General features: G+C 45.7%; 2 protein-coding genes across 2 annotated transcripts; both read left to right on the top strand.

The window, feature by feature from the left end:
- Positions 1–716: 716 nt before the first annotated feature.
- On the top strand, positions 717–7295 carry LOC138975345 (cytochrome P450 1A1-like). The gene is made up of 6 exons (XM_070348008.1): positions 717–1729; positions 2182–2642; positions 3474–3701; positions 4816–5007; positions 5333–5432; positions 6577–7295. Exons 1-6 carry the CDS (start codon positions 1393–1395, stop codon positions 6807–6809), a joined length of 1551 nt encoding a protein of 516 aa, XP_070204109.1. The 5' UTR covers positions 717–1392; the 3' UTR covers positions 6810–7295.
- Positions 7296–11030: 3735 nt separating this feature from the next.
- On the top strand, positions 11031–17945 carry LOC138975344 (cytochrome P450 1A1-like). Its single transcript, XM_070348006.1, has 6 exons — positions 11031–12417; positions 12846–13306; positions 14132–14359; positions 15601–15792; positions 16121–16220; positions 17275–17945. Exons 1-6 carry the CDS (start codon positions 12081–12083, stop codon positions 17505–17507), a joined length of 1551 nt encoding a protein of 516 aa, XP_070204107.1. The 5' UTR covers positions 11031–12080; the 3' UTR covers positions 17508–17945.
- Positions 17946–19250: the final 1305 nt, after the last annotated feature.

Here is a 19250-nt window from a genome sequence, read left to right as displayed (position 1 = left end):
ACTAACAGGGGACAAGGGAGTAAATAATTTCGTACACCTGGCATGGGAAGTTAAATTGCTCGTGTTGGGGTGAAGTAATTTATTCGTTATTTATTCGTCAGGGGAGTAACATTTTTGTACGAAATGTTTACTCGGAACTCACCTGTCTTGGGGAGTAATTTTCTCGTGCAATGGCGGAGTGCTTTTTTTGTAAAGGGAGTAACTTTTTCGTACGAAATGTTTACTCCGGAGTAAAAATCTCGTGGGAGTAATTTTCTCGTGTTACACCGGCTGTTTTCACCTCTGTCACAGTGACCTACAATAGACGGGGGGGGGGGGGAGAAATAGCATGGAAAAAGTGTGTGTGAGTGTATAGACCGGATGCGATTAAATACGTGTGTTGGCTTGTGCAAACAAAATTACCTGTGGTTCAGTCCCCCCCCCCCCCCCCCAGGTCCTGTCTCCCAACCGCTCTTTTTACCCCCCCCCCCCCCCCCCCCCCCCCCCATCCCCCCCTCCCCCCTCTGTTCACTTGATATAGTAGGTTTATTGTGGAATGTATGTATGGTTAGGATGCATTGGTATGAATGGTGCGTTTTTACTTGTTATGCCATGTACTTATATTATGTTTTCTTTTCTTTTCATGTGTCATCAGACACTGCTTTCTGGTGTACGTTAATTAAAAGTCACGTTATAGCAACCTCTGTCTTGGCGTCTCATTAATGCTTCCTGGCCTATTTTCCTCCTTCCACTCCACCCTATCACAAAAGCATAACCGCGATTAGACAGTACGACAACCCCGATTAGTAAATAACACCACAAACTTGAGGCGCGGGACGCGGGACACATGTAGCTGTAACAGTGTGTGTGACACAGCAATTCAGTCCGCAAAAACAGATTTGACAGTGCAGGCAGTGTATAGCAGCGACGCCGATTCGTAACTACATCCACCATAAGCTGAACGAAGATATTTTTAACAGTGTTCTGTGGCAGTGTAAGTGACGCGTGACTTCGAAAGGGCTAAAAGGCTAAAACGCACAAAATCCGACTTTTCTGGGTAACGCATCATTACTGGGGACTGTTGAGCAAACACCCTGTGAACTCCGCAGTCTCTGCTAATACCTCAATAAAACAACGAATTGATTTTAAGCAGTTTGGTATGACAGTGTATTTGACACAGGACTTTACTCTTGAGAAGACAAAGAACAACAGAGAGGAAACACAAACAGACGCACGACCCCGACATTACGGTGGAACACAGCCGAATGGACGCTCCGTTACTACTACCACAATAAGACAAACAAACATATTTTCAACCGTTTGGAAAAGGACAAAAGAGTGAAACACAATCAGACGGCACGACCTCTACTTTACCCAGGAACACAGCCAGACCGGGCCGACTGAAGTCAAAACATGCTATCACCATCGCAAGGAGTTTTGACCTTCGTCAAGGGCGTGAGCAACCGATTACCGGGTTCTTCCCCAACCCAAGCCTTGCTGGTGGGAGCCCTTGTGGGGTTCCTGGCTTACGTCCTGACCAAGAAACGGTACCGCCTGCCCCCGGGGCCCTGGGCCTGGCCGCTGGTGGGCAACCTGTCGCTGACCACGGACGACCAGGAGGCCTTCTACGTCAAGCTCCGTCGTCTGGCCGTGGAGAGGTACGGGCCTGTCATCACCGTGCACCTAGGCACCATCAGGTGCGTCACGCTCAACAGCGTTGAGGTCATCACGGAGGCCTTGGTCCACAAAGGTGAGCTGGAGATGATGGTGGTGGTGGGGAAGGTGATGATGATGGTGATAATGATGATGACGACGATGATGTTGATGATGATGTTGATGATGATGATGATGATGATGATGATGATTACGACGACGACGACGACGCATAACTTCGAAAGGGCTAAAATGATGCTGATGATGCTATTGCTGCTGATGATGATGATGACGATGATAATGATGATGATGATGATTACGACAACGACGATGACGACGACGGGCGTTAGTGTTAAGAATCAAAAGATCAATGTAAACGATGGTCGCATCAGACGCATATCTTCTGCCGTGCTCAGAATTAAACGTTGTGATTGGCACGGCAGCATGTTCCTGTACGTCGCCATTTTAGACAACAGCCATTGACGCATAATTTGCAATGCTTTCTTTTAACTATGGCCGTACTGTTTGCCATTGTGTTGCGCTCCGCAGGCGCCGACTTCGCAGGAAGACCTTACCAGCACAGCGTGCACGAGATGACAGACGGCTGCAAAAACGTCTCGTTCGCAGACTACGGGCCCGGCTGGAAACTCCGACGCAAGCTGGCCCTGCAAGCCATCAGGCACTACATGCGCGGCGCTCAGATGGAGAATGCGGTGCACGAGGTCGTGGCTGTCACAGCGGACAAGATGCTGTCAGAGCCCGGAGCGTTCGACCCCAAGGAGTACATCTCCCTCCTCATGTTCAGGATCCTGGACAGCATCTTTTTCGGGCAGACAAAACCCAGGGACTGTCCGCCCCCGGAGCAAGTGATGGACGTCTTCGACCAGTTCGCCAAGGAAAGTGAGGGGCGTTTCCTCGAGGACGTCGTCCCGCTGGTGAGGTTCTGCCCCACGCCGCGCTTCCGTCGGGCCATGAAGGTCGTGGAGCAGTTCACCGACTACATTCGCAAGGTTAGTTGTGCGGGTCGCGTGTTGTTGTTGTTTTTGTATATCGTTCCTTCTTTCTTTTTTTCGATCGCCTTTACAGTTTACACTTGTAGTCCGGCTCTGGACATGAAGCTAATTTTCTTTTGTAGAGCCTCCTCGGGACCATGCAGCTTGTCTTGGAGGGTCTTCGGCCTGGGCTAAGTCTGTCGTTCCTCTCCTTAGGGAATTCCCTTTGGACATTCGGTTTGCTATCCCTGGGAATAGCGTGCAGCGACAGAATCGCGCTACCCTTGTTTCCCCATTGCATTCACCGTGTGTATTCGTGTTTTCCTGGGCCTGAGATTTCGCTGTGACCTATGGATCTTTATCGTCCGCATGTGTGTACACGGGGGTGTTCGGACACCGAGGAGAGTCTGCATAAAGGTGATTCTGTGGAATAAAACCCTTGCTTGAACGTGGGGGTAGAACGCTCGCCGATAGCGACAATTGGTTTTAGAGCTATATCCCCGTGGTTGTGGTTGTGGTGATGGTGGTTCTGGTTGTGGTCATTTCGTCAACTATGTTTACAAAATTGGGTTTGTTAGTGATAGTGGTGATGGTATTTGTGGTGGCGGTGTTAGTACCTGTGCGAGTTGTGATGGTGGTGGTGATGATGATTCTGTTGTTGTTGTTGTTGTTGTTGTTGTTGTTGTTGTTGTTGTTGTTGTTGTTTGTAATGATGATGACGACGACGACGACAAAGAAGATGATGATTATGATGACAACAATAAAGACGATCATGACAACGACGATGACGACGACTGACCTTTACTAATGCATTAGTTTCACACATTGGGTTTTTTACACGTTCACAAGAACATTGAGGAACACCGGAAGTCATTTTCCCCAGACAACATACGGGATCTGACAGACAGCATCTTGCTGGCTCAGATCGAGGCTGCGCGTGCGGATGGCAAGGAGACGATGGAGCAGTTTTCCGACAGTCACGTTGTTCGAACGATCTGGGATATTTTAGCTGCAGGAATCGACACTTCCAGAACGACGCTGCATTGGGCGCTACTTTTTCTGGCTGGACATCCAAAGGTCAATAAAAAGGAGGGAGAAAGGAAGGAAGGATGGAGGGTGGAATGAAGGATGGATGAATAAATGGATGGATGGGGGTTGGATGGAAGAGAGGTAGGAAGGGAAAGAGTAGGGAGGGAAGGAAGGAAGGATGGATGTATTGATGGAGGGATTGATGGAAGGATGAATCAATGCAAATTATCTATTATCTATCATACTGAATCTCCCATTCATCGGCTAGTTAACAAATAAATCCGGTTAGAGGTACGTTCAGGGGATTACAAAAGTGAGTCCAATGAAACTCGCCAGCTACAAACAACGTTTGCATCCTCGTGCACGGCTTAGAGTCAGCTGGATAGACCCAGGCATCAACAGATCCCAGGCTTGATATACAAGAAAAGATAATAGACCCAAGACTAGACACATTCAAGAGTCAAAAAGTCAGAATTGTTTATTCGCGTAAACACAAGGTTTATCGCGAAAGGGTGTTGGGGTGTGGGATATACAACATTGTAGGCCCTAATGATCGCGAAAGGTTACACATCAAGTTTTCATTTCGCGATTTGGGTACCAGATCGCGTCTGATTCGAAAGTCAAATTCTGTCAGATATGTTGTTGGAACATCGATCGTAGGTGTAGCAAGTGGCACTTATTTGAGCGGATAAGTCATTATTCGGTTTTCGAACACTTCACTTGTGCCCGATTTTTCTTCACATTCCTCGATTCCTTTGGCAAACTTCTCGTTGAGGTTTTGAGACATGAAGCGAAGACTTGCTTGCACTGACGGAGCTGATGTCTTCGGCGACAGGTTCCTCGGCCTGTTTATTGTTACCGTCACAGTGTTTAGATACGTAGACACACTGAAGAGTTAATAGATTGAAGAGTCCGAAGATCTGAGGTCCAATTGATGCAATATTAGATATTCTCAAGTGCTGAAATATCCAAGAGTCAATATATCCAAGAGCCAATGGGTCAATATCTCCAAGTTGTTTTGACCAAGGAGTCAATAGATCCAACATTTGACAGAACCAAAAGTTAACAGCCCCAAGTTTCGATAGACCAAACAAGATCCACCGATGCTTAGATTTAGCGACAGTCATGGCTCCCTTAGATCCATCAAAATACTGTCTTACAGGTTCAAACCCGCATGCAGGCCGAGATCGACGCGGCCACTGGACCACGCCTGCCCCAGCTGGCTGACAAGCCTAACCTGCCCTACTGTGAAGCGACGCTGTATGAGGTGATGCGACTGTCCCCTGTCGTCCCCACCTCCCTACCTCACAATACTATGTGCGACACCACGGTTGGCGGCTACGATGTTCCCAAGGTGAGGGCGGTTATCTCTGGTTTTATATTTGTGCAAATGCAGTCAGTCGTGTTTGTATGCGAGATATACACTTTAGAATTTGTTCGTGTGCTGGGTTGTTGTTGGTGTTGTTTTTGACTGATGACTGGTAGTTTATATTGAGTTTTGGCAATCTGAACAATCAGGTAATCCGTTTCATTCCAAAGCCCAGCTCGATTGAATTACAGTGTATGCTTTTGGCGAACTCTGTCTGCCACAGGACGATGACATTCAGATTAAATGCCCAAAGCGGCAGCAGTGACAAGTTAGTTAAGTTTTGTACATACACTGTCCTATCCTGCCACAGAACACGTTGGTGCTGGTCAACCTCTGGGCAGCCATGCATGACCCAGGCAAGTGGGAGCAACCTGAGGAGTTTAAACCAGAACGCTTCCTGGACGCTGAAGGTAAAAACAATGCAGGGATCGCGTATGTCTGGTAATAAACTAAGTTTAACAAGAGGCGAAGCCTTCAAGGCTCCCGTAAGAAATCGACAAACAGTAACACAAACTCATTCACTCCGTCACACATACACACACACAGTAACCATAGGTGACACGGTGCAAGAGTGCGAGACACTAGATCTAGATCTGTCTGTCTGTAGCCTACTTACGGGGACACGACTGCCAGATGGCCAGATCGACACTGCGCTTTCGACAGCGCTTCCTCGCGCACACACTGGAAACACGCTGTGCAGATCAACCTGTAGGAAATCTCCTTTGGTATCTTCTTTATCTATCTTTTTGGGGCTACGAAACCGAACAATGTGAAATCGTCTTCCCCGAATCGGCGAACTGCAGCCGGGTGAGAACCGTATCTATACCACAATCCTTCACGCGATCTGACTTAACATTGACCCCTGACCTGGTCTACATACCACACACGACACAAACCAGTCACCTGTTTTTACACCCCCCCCCCCCCCAAAACCCACCACCGCCCGTTTTCTTTGGATACACACTTTAACTACATACGTGCCGACGAAATGTTGATCATTGCTTCAATACTTTGAAGCTGTTGCTCGGATAATAACTAGGTAAAATTAGTATTTCGGTGTTCAGTCAAATGTTAAAGTTTCTATCACACACATACACACATACACACACACAGACAAACAAAAGTTAGCATCGCATAGGCTACACTTACGTGAGCCAAAAATGACTCTGGGACCGTCCTTCAAGAAGGATTTTTTTCCTCTCCGTATGTAAAAAAATTCGCCTATAACATGTATTGTTACACACACACACACACACACACACACACACACACACACACATATATATGTACACACACGCGCGCGCGCGCGCACACACATACAAACTTTTCTGTAGAAGAGTTGCATTCCTTGATCATTTAAACACGCCGTTAGCATTAAAGGGAATAATGATCTCAATGATCTCCGATGTGCATGGGTTCCCTTACACAAAATCAATATATCGGGTAAAAGACCGGAGGGTAGGATGCCTTTTTCCACGAGCCGCAGGTCTTGTATCGAGCGGCCAATCTCATATCTCACCCCATCTCATCTGATAATTTCATCTCTCGGTACAGGCCAGCTGAGCGCCAAGCAGGAGAGCTGGATGCCGTTCTCCACGGGGCGGAGGTCGTGTATCGGAGAGTCGGTGGTGAAGCCTGAGCTGGTGCTGATCCTGGCCTGTCTGCTGAAGACGCTCTCCGTGTCGCTGGCCCCCGGGCAGGAGTATCGGGTCACCACCCGCCTCGTCAGCCTCTTCCTGAACTCGCCCTTGCCCTACTCCATCGCTGTCACACCACGCAACAAATAAGGCGATTCTTTTCTTTGACTTCCTCGCTTGTTACAGGCGATTAGGAAAGCTAAGCTATCGAACATCGGTAGCAACCGTATATAAACCAACTACAATCATACGAAATCGTTATCATATAAAAAATCTGCAAGTCCGTAAGAGGCAAACTGTTCAGCCTGTAGGACATTAAAATTCCTGTTGTCTATACCAAAAACGCCGGATCCATTTCAAAAGGTGTATTTTTTCCAGGAATTTTTTTTTTTTAATTGTGCGGGTGTGATGGTTGCTTTTTTTTTTATATTTAGTCAAGTTTTGACTAAATATTTTAACATCGAGGGGGAATCGAAACGAGGGTCGTGGTGTATGTGTGTCTGTGCGTGTGTGTGTGTGTGTGTGTGTAGAGCGATTCAGACTAAACTACTGGACCGATCTTTATGAAATTTGACATGAGAGTTCCTGGGTATGAAATCCCCGAACGTTTTTTTCATTTTTTTGATAAATGTCTTTGATGACGTCATATTTGGCTTTTCGTGAAAGTTGAGGCGGCACTGTCACGCCTTCATTTTTCAACCAAATTGGTTGAAATTTTGGTCAAGTAATCTTCGACGAAGCCCGGACTTCGGTATTGCATTTCAGCTTGGTGGCTTAAAAATTAATTAATGACTTTGGTCATTAAAAATCTGAAAATTGTAAAAAAAAATAAAAATTTATAAAACGATCCAAATTTACGTTTATCTTATTCTCCATCATTAGCTGATTCCAAAAACATATAAATATGTTATATTCGGATTAAAAACAAGCTCTGAAAATTAAATATATAAAAATTAATCAAAATTAAATTGTCGCAATCAATTTAAAAACACTTTCATCTTATTCCTTGTCGGTTCCTGATTCCAAAAACATATAGATATGATATGTTTGGATTAAAAACACGCTCAGAAAGTTAAAACAAAGAGAGGTACAGAAACGCGTGCTATCCTTCTTAGCGCAACTACTACCCCGCTCTTCTTGTCAATTTCACTGCCTTTGCCATGAGCGGTGGACTGACGATGCTACGAGTATACGGTCTTGCTGAAAAATGGCATTGCGTTCAGTTTCATTCTGTGAGTTCGACAGCTACTTGACTAAATATTGTATTTTCGCCTTACGCGACTTGTTCTTATTTTGATTTTTCTTTTGTGGTGTGATTATCAAGATGTGATACATTAAAACAGTATTTTAAAAAAAAACGGTCGTGAATACTGCTTGTGTGATGTGTGTGAGTGTGTGTGTGTGTTTGTGTGGATGCGTGTGTGAGGGTGGGTGTGTGCGCGTGTTTATGTGTTTATCTGTTTTCCACAGACTGTTATTGTGCGAGTCAATCCGTGTGTGTGTGTTTGTGTGTGTGTGTTCGTGCGTACGTGCGCGCGCGTGCGCGCGCGTCTGTGTGTGTGTGTGTGCGTGTGTGTTTGTACTTCACTTTTCATGACTGCCATCTACGATCTTTAAAAATATTGCTGAACATTTCATAAAATGTGAAAACTACACACTTCTTTTTGCATGTTTTGTTTTTTAACGGGCTCAAAGGAACACAACACTGAAACTCTCAGGGACCTCAGCAAACGTTACACATTTTCAACCGTGTTGCAATAAGAGTTGTGTTTTTGTAACCGCGTATATCACACAGCGAGGACAAAATCCACCGCCAGTAAAGTGCACCCCATGAGTTGGTGCAGCTGCACTTAAAGGTACAGTTCTCATTTAACGATCTGACTCAACTTCTATTGAGCGAGGAACAGGGTTGAGCTACGATAGGGTCACTGCGCATGTCTGGTTTTTTTCTTCGCGGAAACGCTGTTGGGTTGTGTCCAGTCGCGTCCCTTGCAACAAGATGGCGACAAGCGCGTTACGGATTTACTGTTGTGGAGAGTTGATGGACGACGATGATGAACAAGCAGTACTGTTTTATTGTTGATGTGAATGTAATGCCAAAATATCGAACTATCGATTCGAACGTCAATGAAGAAGTGAGCGTGAAAATCGAGCGCAAAACAGCCGGGTAAAAGTTCAGGGCGCTAAAGTACATTTGAGCCGAAATCGCACCCAAACTCCTGTTGACCTAATTTCTTCCCAAAATAAACATCACTGCTAAAATAAAATGCATTAAAACCAAGACAGTATCCAACCCAGTATCCTTAATTTTTGAAAGGCTAAGTGATTTACAACAAATGTCTTCTCACAATCCGTAACTTTGTCAAAAAATATTTGCAGAAGTTTCTCACCTCGCCTTGGCAGCCATCTTGGAACTGGAGAGACCCTACGCAGGAAGCAAGGTTGAAAGTTGGTTAACCGGTGACGTCACTCCAGTCGTACCGGACCGAGTTTTTGCGACCTCCGGTTCGACTCGAGTCACCTTAGTTGACGCTAAAACTCGCTCTAGATCTTTCCTGTGTATTGTTTGGAAGAAAAACAGCTCTCCGCTTAAACACAAACCAAAACCCCCACATCCTGAATGATTTCTGTGCAGTGTCAGAGTTGTTCGTGAATTAATTTCATTGAATATATTTAAATATATCAAAAGCCACTTGTGTCCGTTATGAAAGATATTCATGAACAAACATTCCATTTGTTTCAGAGTGTCACGTGTCAAAGGGAAAGAATGCTCTTAGCCCATGTAGATGACGGGCGCAGTGGCGTGGTGGTAAAACATCGGCCTTCTAAACGGGAGGTCGGGAGTTCGAATCCCGGTCGCTGCCGCCTGGTGGGTTAAAAGTGGAGATTTTTCCGATCTCCCAGGTCAACATATGTGCAGACCTGCTTAGTGACTTAACCACCTTCGTGTGTACACGCAAGCACAAGACCAAGTGCGCACGCAAAAGATCCTGTAATCCATGTCAGAGTTCGGTGGGTTATAGAAACACGAAAATACCCAGCATGCCTCCCCCGAAATCGGCGTATGCTGACTGAATGGCGGGGTAAAAACGGTCATAGGCTACACGTAAAAATCCACTCGTGCTAAAAAAAAAACATGAGTGAACGTGGGAGTCTAAGCCCATGAACGAAGAAGAAGAAGAATACCATGCAAACTGAAAGCCTGAACGGGCGTGTGGTGCTTTACACGAATGTTCACAGAGAAAAGAAGGAACTTGTATCTTTAAAAACACAAGTGGGTCAGACAGTTTACAAACCCTTCTCCTTTCAGCAACTCTCATGCGTCGTCATCGAGCCCACACGCACACACACACCACAAGACACTCAAGACACTCAAAAGGGGTAAAAGGTAGGCTATACAAAATGTGGGGTGTACATCATAGTTTTGTTTCCTCGATTGATGGGTGTGTGCGCGTGTATGTCTGTGTGTGTGTGTGTGCGCGTGTATGTCTGTGTGGGTGTGTGTGTGTATGTGTGTGTGTGTGTGCGTGTCAGTGTGTGTGTGTGTGTAACGTCTTATTTCTAGTTTAAATGTCATGAGAACTGTACTGTTTATTGATACAGAAAAATTAATTAATTACAAATAATAAGTAATGCATACAGCTAATTAAACGGCTAGGTATGCACCGGTGTATCGAGATGCAAGCGAGCGGGGTTTGACTCATTTGTAGGTGCATCGTACGCCTCACACACACACACACACTGGCACACACTGACACACACACACACACTCACACACATTCACACACACACACACACACACACATACACACACTCACTACACACTCGCACACACCGGCACTGACACACACACACTCTCACACACACACACACACACACACACACACACACACACACTCACACACACACACACTCACACACACACACCTCCCATTTAAGGATCCTATTTTTTTCAGATTACCGGTTTACGCGGCGAAATCAACACCAGATCGACGCGTCAAGGAACAACTGGGCGCCAAAGGGCAAGGTCAGAGAGAAGGGCGAAGCTTAACTACTATACCACCACAATGAGGCTGACAACTTAGTTTCAAATGCTTGCTTTGTCATTGTGGGACGCTGCATTTCAGTCCGTGAAACATAAGCCGCGCGCTCAAGTAAATGAAACACTACAAGTCAACATCAGTGTTCATTAGTTCGTGGACCTTGTGGCAGTGTGGTAAGACGTTTGCCTCCAATGCCAGCGGTCTCGAGTTCGTAGGGTCCCCTACTTGGCAAGACTTTTGTAAAACATTTTTTATCAATTTTTCAACAACAAAAAATCTTCTTTTATGAACTCTATATTCTTGTATTTTATTCTTTTTGATTTATCCCAAAGGTTTTGAATCATGTATTGAAAATCGAATAAAGTGCTTGAGTGCCCTTGAACAGCTTTCCCAGAATCCCGTATTCTATTTTTAGTACGGGATATCCCCAAGGAAAGGTCAAAGGGCATATGTAACAGCGCGTGTCGACTGCTGGTAATAGTAGTAAAGTACTTCTAGTATAATAGACTTCTGCCGCGCGATAATACAGTGCCGAATGCCACGAAAACCCGAGAGACCTATGTTGTTGTCAAAGGTAAACTAAAGCATAACCGCGATTAGACAGTGCGACGACCTCGATAAGTAAATAACACTTAAGACGGGTGACACAGGTTGCTGTCGCTGTGTGTGTGTGTGCGAAACAGCATTTCAGTTTGCAAAAACATTTAGCAGATTTGACAGTGCAGGCAGAAACTCTGATTTGTTACTACATCCACTATAATCTAAACGAAGTTATTTGTAACAGTTTTCTGTGGCAGTGTATGTGACGCGGGACTTCGAAAGGGCTAAAAGGCCCAAAACGCACAGTCGACTTTTCTGTGGAACGCATCAAAACCGAACGCTTCGTTACTACTACCAGAGACTACACAGGAAACAAACTGTGTACTCCGCAGTCTCTGCTACTACCACAATAAAACAACGAATTGATTTTAAGCAGTTTGGTATGACAGTGTATTTGACACAGGACTTTACTCTAGAGAACAAAAAGACAACAGAGAGGAAACACAAACAGACGCACGATCCCTCCCTTACTGTGGAACACAGCCAAATGGACGCTTCGTACCTACAACCACAATATTAAAGACAAACGAAGATCTTTGCAACAGTTTGGTACTCTTGAGAAGACAAAGAACAACAGAGAGGAAACACAAACAGACGCACGACCCCTACATTACTGTGGAACACAGCCGAATGGACGCTCCGTTACTACTACCACAATAAGACAAACAGACATATTTTCAACCGTTTGAAAAAGGACAAGAGAGTGAAACACAATCAGACGGCACGACCTCTACTTTACCCAGGAACACAGCCAGACCGGGCTGACTGAAGTCAAAACATGCTATCACCATCTCAAGGAGTTTTGACCTTCGTCAAGGGCGTGAGCAACCGATTACCGGGTTCTTCCCCAACCCAAGCCTTGCTGGTGGGAGCCCTTGTGGGGTTCCTGGCTTACGTCCTGACCAGGAAACGGTACCGCCTGCCCCCGGGGCCCTGGGCCTGGCCGCTGGTGGGCAACCTGTCGCTGACCAGGGACGACCAGGAGGCCTTCTACGTCAAGCTCCGTCGTCTGGCCGTGGAGAGGTACGGGCCTGTCATCACCGTGCACCTGGGCACCGTCAGATGCGTCACGCTCAACAGCGTTGAGGTCATCACGGAGGCCTTGGTCCACAAAGGTGAGCTGGAGATGGTGGTGGTGGGGAAGGTGATGATGATTGTGATGATGGTGATGATGATGATGATGATGATGATGATGATGATTACGACGACGACGACGACGCATAACTTCGAAAGGGCTAAAATGATGCTGATGATGCTATTGCTGCTGATGATGATGATGACGATGATAATGATGATGATGATGATGATGATTACGACAACGACGATGACGACGACGGGCGTTAGTGTTAAGAATCAAAAGATCAATGTAAACGATGGTCGCATCAGACGCATATCTTCTGCCGTGCTCAGAATTAAACGTTGTGATTGGCACGGCAGCATGTTCCTGAACGTCGCCATTTCAGACAACAGCCATTGACGCATAATTTGCAATGCTTTCTTTTAACTATGGCCGTACTGTTTGCCATTGTGTTGCGCTCCGCAGGCGCCGACTTCGCAGGAAGACCTTACCAGCACAGCCTGCACGAGATGACAGACGGCTGCAAAAACGTCGCCTTCGCAGACTACGGGCCCGGATGGAAACTCCGACGCAAGCTGGCCCTGCAAGCCATCAGGCACTACATGCGCGGGGCTCAGATGGAGAATGCGGTGCACGAGGTCGTGGCTGTCACAGCGGACAAGATGCTGGCAGAGCCCGGAGCGTTCGATCCCAAGGGGTACACCTCCCTCCTCATGTTCAGGATCCTGGACAGCATCCTCTTCGGGCAGACAAAACCCAGGGACTGTCCGCCCCTGGAGCAAGTGATGGACGTCTTCGACCAGTTCGCCAAGGAGAGTGAGGAGCGTTTTCTCGAGGACGTCGTCCCGCTGGTGAGGTTCTGCCCCACGCCGCGCTTCCGTCGGGCCATGAAGGTCATGGACCAGTTCATCGACTACATTCGCAAGGTTAGTTGTGCGGGTCGCGTGTTGTTGTTGTTTTTGTATATTGTTCCTTCTTTCTTCTTTCCGATCGCCTTTACCGTTTACACTTGTAGTCCGGCTCTGGACATGAAGCTAATTATCTTTTGTAGAGCCTCCTCGGGACAATGCAGCTTGTCTTGGAGGGTCTTCGGCCTGGGCTAAGTCTGTCGTTCCTCTCCTTAGGGAATTCCCTTTGGACATTCGGTTTGCTATCCCTGGGAATAGCGTGCAGCGACAGAATCGCGCTACCCTTGTTTCCCCATTGCATTCCCCGTGTGTATTCGTGTTTTCCTGGGCCTGAGATTTCGCTGTGACCTATGGATCTTTATCGTCCGCATGTGTGTACACGGGGGTGTTCGGACACCGAGGAGAGCCTGCATAAAGTTGACTCTGTGGAATAAAACTCTTGCTTGAACGTGGGGGTAGAACACTCGCCGATAGCGACAATTGGTTTCAGAGCTATATCCCCGTGGTTGTGGTTGTGGTGGTGGTAGTTCTGGTTGTGGTTATTTCGTCAACTATGTTCAAAAAATTGGGTTTGTTAGTGGTAGTGGTGATGGTATTTGTGGTGGCGGTGTTAGTTCCTGTGCGAGTTGTGATGGTGGTGGTGATGATGATTCTGTTGTTGTTGTTGTTGTTGTTGTTGTTGTTGTTGTTGTTGTTGTTGTTTGTAATGATGATGACGACGACGACAAAGAAGATGATGATTATGATGACAACAATAAAGACTATCATGACAACGACGATGACGACGACTGACCTTTACTAATGCATTAGTTTCACACATTGGGTTTTTTACACGTTCACAAGAACATTGAGGAACACCGGAAGTCATTTTCCCCAGACAACATCCGGGATCTGACAGACAGCATTTTGCTGGCTCAGATCGAGGCTGCGCGTGCGGATGGCAAGGAGACGATGGAGCAGTTTTCCGACAGTCACGTTGTTCAAACGATCTTTGATATCCTAGCTGCAGGAATCGACACTTCCAGAACGACGCTGCATTGGGCGCTGCTTTTTCTGGCTGGACATCCAAAGGTCAATAAAAAGGAGGGAGAAAGGAAGGAAGGATGGAAGAATGGAGGGTGGTATGAAGGATGGATGAATAAATGGATGGAGGGGGGTTGGATGGAAGAGAGGTAGGAAGGGAAAGAGTAGGGAGGGAAGGAAGGAAGGATGGATGTATTGATGGAGGGATTGATGGAAGGATGAATCAATGCAAATTATCTATTATCTATCATACTGAATCTCCCATTCATCGGCTAGTTAACAAATAAATCCGGTTAGAGGTAAGTTCGGGGGATTGCAAAAGTGAGTCCAATGAAACTCGCCAGCTACAAACAACGTTTGCATCCTCTTGCACGGCTTAGAGTCAGCTGGATAGACCCAGGCGTCAACAGATCCCAGGCTTGATATACAAAAAAGATAATAGACCCAAGACTAGACGCATTCAAGATCGTCGCGATATAACCTTCGTGGTTGAAAACGACGTTAAACACCAAATAAAGAAAGAAAGAACACATTCAAGAGTCAAAAAGTCAGAATTGTTTATTCGCGTAAACACAAGGTTTATCGCGAAAGGGTGTTGGGGTTTGGGATATACAACATTGTAGGCCCTAATGATCGCGAAAGGTTACACATCAAGTTTTCATTTCGCGATGTGGGTACCAGATCGCGTCTGATTCGAAAGATTTGCATCAAACAAAAAGTCAAATTCTGTCAGATATGTTGTTGGAACATCGATCGTAGGTGTAGCAAGTGGCACTTATTTGAGCGGATAAGTCATTATTCCGTTTTCGAACACTTCACTTGTGCCCGATTTTTCTTCACATTCACGTAGGTTTTTTTTTAATCTCCTCGATTCCTTTGGCAAACTTCTCGTTGAGGTTTTGAGACATGAAGCGAAGACTTGCTTGCACTGAGCTGATGTCTTCGGCGACAGGTTCCTCGGCCTGTTTATTGTTACCGTTTAGCTCCGTCACAGTGTTTAGATACGTAGACACACTGAAGAGTCAATAGATTGGAGAGTCCGAAGATCTGAGGTCCAATTGATGCAATATTAGATATTCTCAAGTGCTGAAATATCCAAGAGTCAATATATCCAAGAGCCAATGGGTCAATATCTCCACGTTTTTTTGACCAAGGAGTCAATAGATCCAACATTTGATAGAACCAATAGTTAACAGCCCCATGTTTCGAAAGACCAAACAGGATTCACCGATGTTTGGATTTAGCGACAGTCATGGCTCCCTTAGATCCATCACAATGCTGTCTGACAGGTTCAAACCCGCATGCAGGCAGAGATCGACGCGGCCACTGGACCACGCCTGCCCCAGCTGGCTGACAAGCCTAACCTGCCCTACTGTGAAGCGACGCTGTATGAGGTGATGCGACTGTCCCCTGTCGCCCCCACATCCCTACCTCACAATACTATGTGCGACACCACGGTCGGCGGCTACGATGTTCCCAAGGTGAGGGCGGTTATCTCTGGTTTTATATTTGTGCAAATGCAGTCAGTCGTGTTTGTATGCGAGATATACACTTTAGAATTTATTCGTGTGCTGGGTTGTTGTTGGTGTTGTTGTTTTTGACTGATGACTGGTAGTTTATATTGAGTTTTGGCAATCTGAACAATCAGGTAATCCGTTTCATTCCAAAGCCTAGCTCGATTGAATTACAGTGTATGCTTTTGGCGAGCTCTGTCTGCCACAGGACGATGACATTCAGATTAAATGCCCAAAGCGGCAGCAGTGACAAGTTAGTTAAGTTTTGTACATACACTGTCCTATCCTGCCACAGAACACGTTGGTGCTGGTCAACCTCTGGGCAGCCATGCATGACCCAGGCAAGTGGGAGCAACCTGAGGAGTTTAAACCAGAACGCTTCCTGGACGCTGAAGGTAAAAACAATGCAGGGATCGCGTATGTCTGGTAATAAACTAAGTTTAACAAGAGGCGAAGCCTTCAAGGCTCCCGTAAGAAATCGACAAACAGTAACACAAACTCATTCACTCCGTCACACATACACACACACAGTAAGCATAGGTGACACAGTGCAAGAGTGCGAGACACTAGATCTAGATCGGTCTGTCTGTAGCCTACTTACGGGGGGACACGACTGCCAGATGGCCAGATCGACACTGCGCTTTCGACAGCGCTTCCTCGCGCACACACTGGAAACACGCTGTGCAGATCAACCTGTAGGAAATCTCCTTTGGTATCTTCTTTATCTATTTTTCTGGGGCTACGAAACCGAACAATGTGAAATCGTCTTCCCCGAATCGGCGAACTGCAGCCGGGTGAGAACCGTATCTATACCACAATCCTTCACGCGATCTGACTTAACATTGACCCCTGACCTGGTCTACATACCACACACGACACAAACCAGTCACCTGTTTTACCCCCCCCCCCCAAAACCCACCACCACCCGTTTTCTTTGGATACACACTTTAACTACATACGTGCCGACGAAATGTTGATCATTGCTTCAATACTTTGAAGCTGTTGCTCGGATAATAACTAGGTAAAATTAGTATTTCGGTGTTCAGTCAAATGTTAAAGTTTCTATCACACACATACACACATACACACGCAAAGACAAACAAAAGTTAGCATCGCATAGGCTACACTTACGTGAGCCAAAAATGACTCTGGGACCGTCCTTCAAGAAGGATTTTTTTCCTATACACACACGCGCGCGCGCACACACACACATACAAACTTTTCTGTAGTAGAGTTGCATTCCTTGATCATTTAAACACGCCGTTAGCATTAAAGGGAATAATGATCTCAATGATCTCCGATGTGCATGGGTTCCCTTACAAAAAATCAATATATCGGGTAGAAGACCGGAGGGTAGGATGCCTTTTTCCACGAGCCACAGGTCTTGTATCGAGCGGCCAATCTCATATCTCACCCCATCTCATCTGATAATTTCATCTCTCGGTACAGGCCAGCTGAGCGCCAAGCAGGAGAGCTGGATGCCGTTCTCCACGGGGCGGAGGTCGTGTATCGGAGAGTCGGTGGTGAAGCCTGAGCTGGTGCTGATCCTGGCCTGTCTGCTGAAGACGCTCTCCGTGTCGCTGGCCCCCGGGCAGGAGTATCGGGTCACCACCCGCTTCGTCAGCCTCTTCCTGAACCCGCCCTTGCCCTACTCCATCGCTGTCACACCACGCAACAAATAAGGCGATTCTTTTCTTTGACTTCCTCGCTTGTTACAGGCGATTAGGAAAGCTAAGCTATCGAACATCGGTAGCAACCGTATATAAACCAACTACAATCATACGAAATCGTTATCATATAAAAATCTGCAAGTCCGTAAGAGGCAAACTGTTCAGCCTGTAGGACATTAAAATTCCTGTTGTCTATACCAAAAACGCCGGATCCATTCCAAAAGGTGTATTTTTTCCAGGAATGTTTTTTTTTAATTGTGCGGGTGTGATGGTTGCTTTCTTTTTTCTTATTTTGATTTTTCTTTTGTGGTGTGATTAACAAGATGTGCATACATTAAAACAGTATTTTAAAAAAACCGGTCGTGAATACTGCTTGTGTGATGTGTGTGAGTGTGTGTGTGTGTTTGTGTGGATGCGTGTGTGAGGGTGGGTGTGTGCGCGTGTTTATGTGTTTATCTGTTTTCCACAGACTGTTATTGTGCGAGTCAATCCGTGTTTGTGTGTGTGTGTTCGTGCGTGCGTGCGCGCGCGTGTGTGTGTGTGTGTGTGCGTGTGTGTTTGTACTTCACTGTTCATCTACGATCTTTAAAAATATTGCTGAACATTTCATAAAATGTGAAAACTACACACTTCTTTTTGCCTGTTTTTACATTTAGTCAAGTTTTGACTAAATGTTTTAACATAGAGGGGGAATTCAGACGAGGGTCGTGGTGTATGTGTGTGTCTGTCTGTCTCTCTGTCTGTGCGTGTGTGTGTGTAGAGCGATTCAGAGTAAACTACTGGACCGATCTTTATGAAATTTTACATGAGAGTTCCTGGGTATGATATCCCCAGATCTTTTTTTCTTTTTTTCGATAAATGTCTTTTATGACGTCATATCCGGCTTTTTGTAAAAGTTGAGGCGGCACTGTCACACCTTCATTTTTCAATCAAATTGATTGAAATTTTGGCCAAGCAATCTTCGACGAAGGCCGGACTTCGGTATTGCATTTCAGCATGGAGGCTTAAAAATTAATTAATGACTTTGGTCATTAAAAATCTGAAAATTGTAATTGAAATTATTTTTTTATAAAACGATCCAAAATTACTTTTATTTTATTCTTTATCATGTTCTGATTCCAAAAACATATAAATATGTTATATTTGGATTAAAAACAAGCTCTGAAAATTAAAAATATAAAACTTATGATTAAAATTAAATTTCCGAAATCGTTTTAAAAACAATTTCATCTTATTCCTTGTCGGTTCCTGATTCCAAAAACATATAGATATGATATGTTTGGATTAAAAACACGCTCAGAAAGTTAAAACGAAGTGAGGTACAGTAAAGCGTGCTATGCAGCGCAGCGCAACCGCTACAGCGCTGAACAGGCCCGTCACTTTCACTGCCTTTTGCACTAGCGGCGGACTACGGTCATTGTGAAAAAATGCAGTGCGTTCAGTTTCATTCTGTGAGTTCCACAGCTTGACTAAATGTAGTAATTTCGCCTTACGCGACTTTTTTTTTTTTTTAACGGGCTCAAAGGAACACTACACTGAAACTCTCAGGGACCTCAGCAAACGTTACACATTTTCAACCGGGTTGCGATAAGAGTTGTGTTTTTGTAACCGCGTATATCACACAGCGAGGACAAAATCCACCGCCAGTAAAGTGCACCCCATGAGTTGGTGCAGCTGCACTTTAAGGTACAGTTCTCATTTAACGATCTGACTCAACTTCTTAGACCTTTCCAGGGTATTTTTTGGAAGAAAAAC

Source organism: Littorina saxatilis, linkage group LG9, assembly GCF_037325665.1.
Source record: "Littorina saxatilis isolate snail1 linkage group LG9, US_GU_Lsax_2.0, whole genome shotgun sequence".
Taxonomy (NCBI): Eukaryota; Metazoa; Mollusca; class Gastropoda; order Littorinimorpha; family Littorinidae; genus Littorina; species Littorina saxatilis.
This window is presented reverse-complemented; position numbering and strand designations above follow the sequence as displayed.

Excerpts from the sequence above, each read along its gene's own strand:
- LOC138975344 (XM_070348006.1), top strand. The coding sequence starts at position 12,081 with ATGCTATCACCATCTCAAGGAGTTTTGACCTTCGTCAAGGGCGTGAGC. Across the intron at positions 12,418-12,845 it reads GGAGGCCTTGGTCCACAAAG|GCGCCGACTTCGCAGGAAGA; the intron begins GTGAGCTGGAGA and ends TGCGCTCCGCAG. Across the intron at positions 15,793-16,120 it reads GCGGCTACGATGTTCCCAAG|AACACGTTGGTGCTGGTCAA; the intron begins GTGAGGGCGGTT and ends ATCCTGCCACAG.
- LOC138975345 (XM_070348008.1), top strand. The coding sequence starts at position 1,393 with ATGCTATCACCATCGCAAGGAGTTTTGACCTTCGTCAAGGGCGTGAGC. Across the intron at positions 1,730-2,181 it reads GGAGGCCTTGGTCCACAAAG|GCGCCGACTTCGCAGGAAGA; the intron begins GTGAGCTGGAGA and ends TGCGCTCCGCAG. Across the intron at positions 5,008-5,332 it reads GCGGCTACGATGTTCCCAAG|AACACGTTGGTGCTGGTCAA; the intron begins GTGAGGGCGGTT and ends ATCCTGCCACAG.